We start from the raw sequence: 2473 nt of genomic DNA, 5'->3' as shown, positions 1-2473 counted from the left end.
CCCCCCAAAAAAAAAAAAAAAAAGAAAGTGCTTCTGCCTGCTTTAAAATGAGTAAAGATGAGGATTTCACAACCTGCTTGGGACCCTGTTCTGGTGTTTGACCCTTCTCACAGTGAAAACTTTTCCCAGTGTCAAATCAGCATTTCCCTCATTACAACTTCTGTCATGTTGTTTCACTGTGCCCTTCCAAGGAGAGTTGTGGCCTCATCTTGTCTATCTGCTCCCATAAGGAAGCTGCGGACAGTCCTGAGTTCTCTGCTGAAGACTGTTCCTTCCATGTCTCTTTGGACATGCTGTGCTTCAGCTCCATTAGTGTCTTGGTGGCTTCTGCAGGAGTGTTTGCTTAATGGAGTCAATATGTGTCTTGTCCAGGGAAGTGTGTGGCTGGTCTTCATCACCACAAGGCCAAAATGCTGGAACATACTCAGCCCAGCACCTGGGTTCCTTTTCTGGCAAAGTTGTTCCCCAGCCTGTTGGTGCTCAGCCTTAATTGCTGCAGAGTTAATTCATGGTTTTGATAAACCCAGAGGCCTGTCTCCATCTTTGTGAAGTTCATGCTGGCGCATTTCTCCAGCACGTCACGGTTGTTCAGAAGTGTGACCTTGCCTGCCACTCTATCATTCCTCTTCACCTGCTGCACCCCCTCCTGGTTTGTAATCACAGCAAACTTGCCAAGAGCATATTCCGTCCTATTGCCCTGGTTGTTCTTAGGAACATTGAAGACCAGTGGGCTCATCATCGATCCCTGAAGAATGAAACCCAGCTACCACCTGGACTTTGTACATCTAGTGACAGCACTTAGTGAGTAGCAGTCCCGGCAGTTTTCCATCCACTTTCTAGTCTGCCTACCCAAACAACATCACCCTGTCTGTAAGGATATTATTGAGACTCATGACTTGCATGTCAGAATTTGGAGGTTATTAGTACCTAGGGCATTATTTCCCATTTCACATGTGACTTTGCAAATGAACTTACTGAGCTACACTCTCTGGGCCTTTTAGTGTTTTTAATGGCTTACTTGAGAGAGTTACAATAAGCCTGAAATGTTTGTGCAAACACTAGTGGATAGCCAGGTGCTGATATGCACTAAAATCAGACGTACTTTCACCCTGGTACTTTACGGTCTAACGCTGTAGCAAAATGCTGCTGCACTGTGGTTATGAGAAGTCAGAAGAGCAGGAGAGACCCTGCTTTTTGCATGCAGCTCCCACATTCAACTTTCTGGAGGGACGCCCATTACACTTGCAAAACAGGGTTTAAATGCCTCAGGGTGTGCCTTGGGCTGTTCTTGCCCAAGAAGAATTATCCTTCAGCATAGGCAGTGGAGAGAAGTAGTGTTAAATCAAGAAAAAAACAGGAAGTCAGAATGTTTTCCTGCTTCAGCACGTTATCCTGAAAGCCTGTTGGGGAAGGGTGAGGTGAGCTGGTGAGGTCAGAATAAGCCTGAGTCTTACCTGTTAGTTTTAAGGTGAAATGATACTTTCCTTCTCTTGACTTGGGATCTCATAAGCCTTCTGCAAGCTAGGGGTGTGTCGCTGCAAAATTTGTGTGTGGAACTGGCAGCATGCAACACAGAGAGACCTGGCTTTTGTTTAGCTATAGCAGTCTCTTGTTTCTTTGTATAGAAAATTACTAATACAAACCCTGACTCCATATTCGTACTTGAGTGTAGGGGTGGAAGGGAAGAGTGAAGTCTGTTTTTGTGTAAAATTTACAGGTTCTGGTGAGGATCTGGACTTTTTTTGCAGCCGTCTACAAAAAACCTGAATAACCACTTCAGCAAAAACATTGAAGACTGTAATTTGCAATGGCAGTTACACAACATCTGTAGACATTAAACAGCTTTGAATCCCTGCCACACAAGGGTGAATTTAAATAAGGCTGAAGTCAAGAATCCTGTATCAAAGGGGGTGCTTTCAATAGAAGCCACCCTTCCTTCTGGCTTGAGAAGAGAAAGAATTTTTAATGCAGAAATCGGAGTTTGTTACAGTTTTGCTCAGGGCTAACCATTTGCAGAGGGATCGTGCAGGGAAACCCTATTTTATTCTGGGTCAAGTGAACCTTCTGGAATCTCTAGCTTGTGTCTATATAGTTTAAGTAATCTAACTTTACAATAGGTTAGAAAGTGGTGCTACATCAGTTCAATTTTCATGTTCAAGTTTTATTTTCCTGAAAAACAAATAGAACTTTGAAGTTCCCAATTTTTCTGGCACTGAATGTTCTTTATGTTTTAACATTTCGATTAAAATGTAAATAAAAGCAGGAATTCTTTTGTGGCTTAATTGCTCACTATTTAACTTAAAAATACGGAAAATATTCTAGGCAAAAAGAAATTTATTGATGTATACATTTCTTCCTAATTTTTAGCAAAATATACTCTCAAACATAGACTTTTCAAAATATACTTTCTGCAGCATTGTGGGAAAATTGTATGCATTAAAGAAGCATCAGAATTATTTCAAACTTGTGGGAA

General features: G+C 41.9%; 1 protein-coding gene across 1 annotated transcript in view; it reads right to left on the bottom strand.

Moving 5' to 3' along the window:
• The window catches only part of TRIM14 (tripartite motif containing 14), a 13965-nt gene extending 13226 nt beyond the window's left edge, over positions 1-739 (bottom strand). Inside the window, exon 1 of the mRNA XM_009884205.1 lies at positions 437-739. Coding sequence (XP_009882507.1) covers positions 437-739 — 303 coding nt within the window. The remainder of the gene's footprint in view (positions 1-436) is intronic.
• Between the last annotated feature and the right edge of the window lie 1734 nt (positions 740-2473).

The sequence above is a fragment of the Charadrius vociferus genome, unplaced genomic scaffold (genome assembly GCF_000708025.1).
Source record: "Charadrius vociferus isolate BGI_N301 unplaced genomic scaffold, ASM70802v2 scaffold95, whole genome shotgun sequence".
Lineage (NCBI taxonomy): Eukaryota > Metazoa > Chordata > Aves > Charadriiformes > Charadriidae > Charadrius > Charadrius vociferus.
The sequence above is the reverse complement of the archived record's forward strand: the minus strand, read 5'-3'. Positions and strand labels throughout refer to the sequence as shown.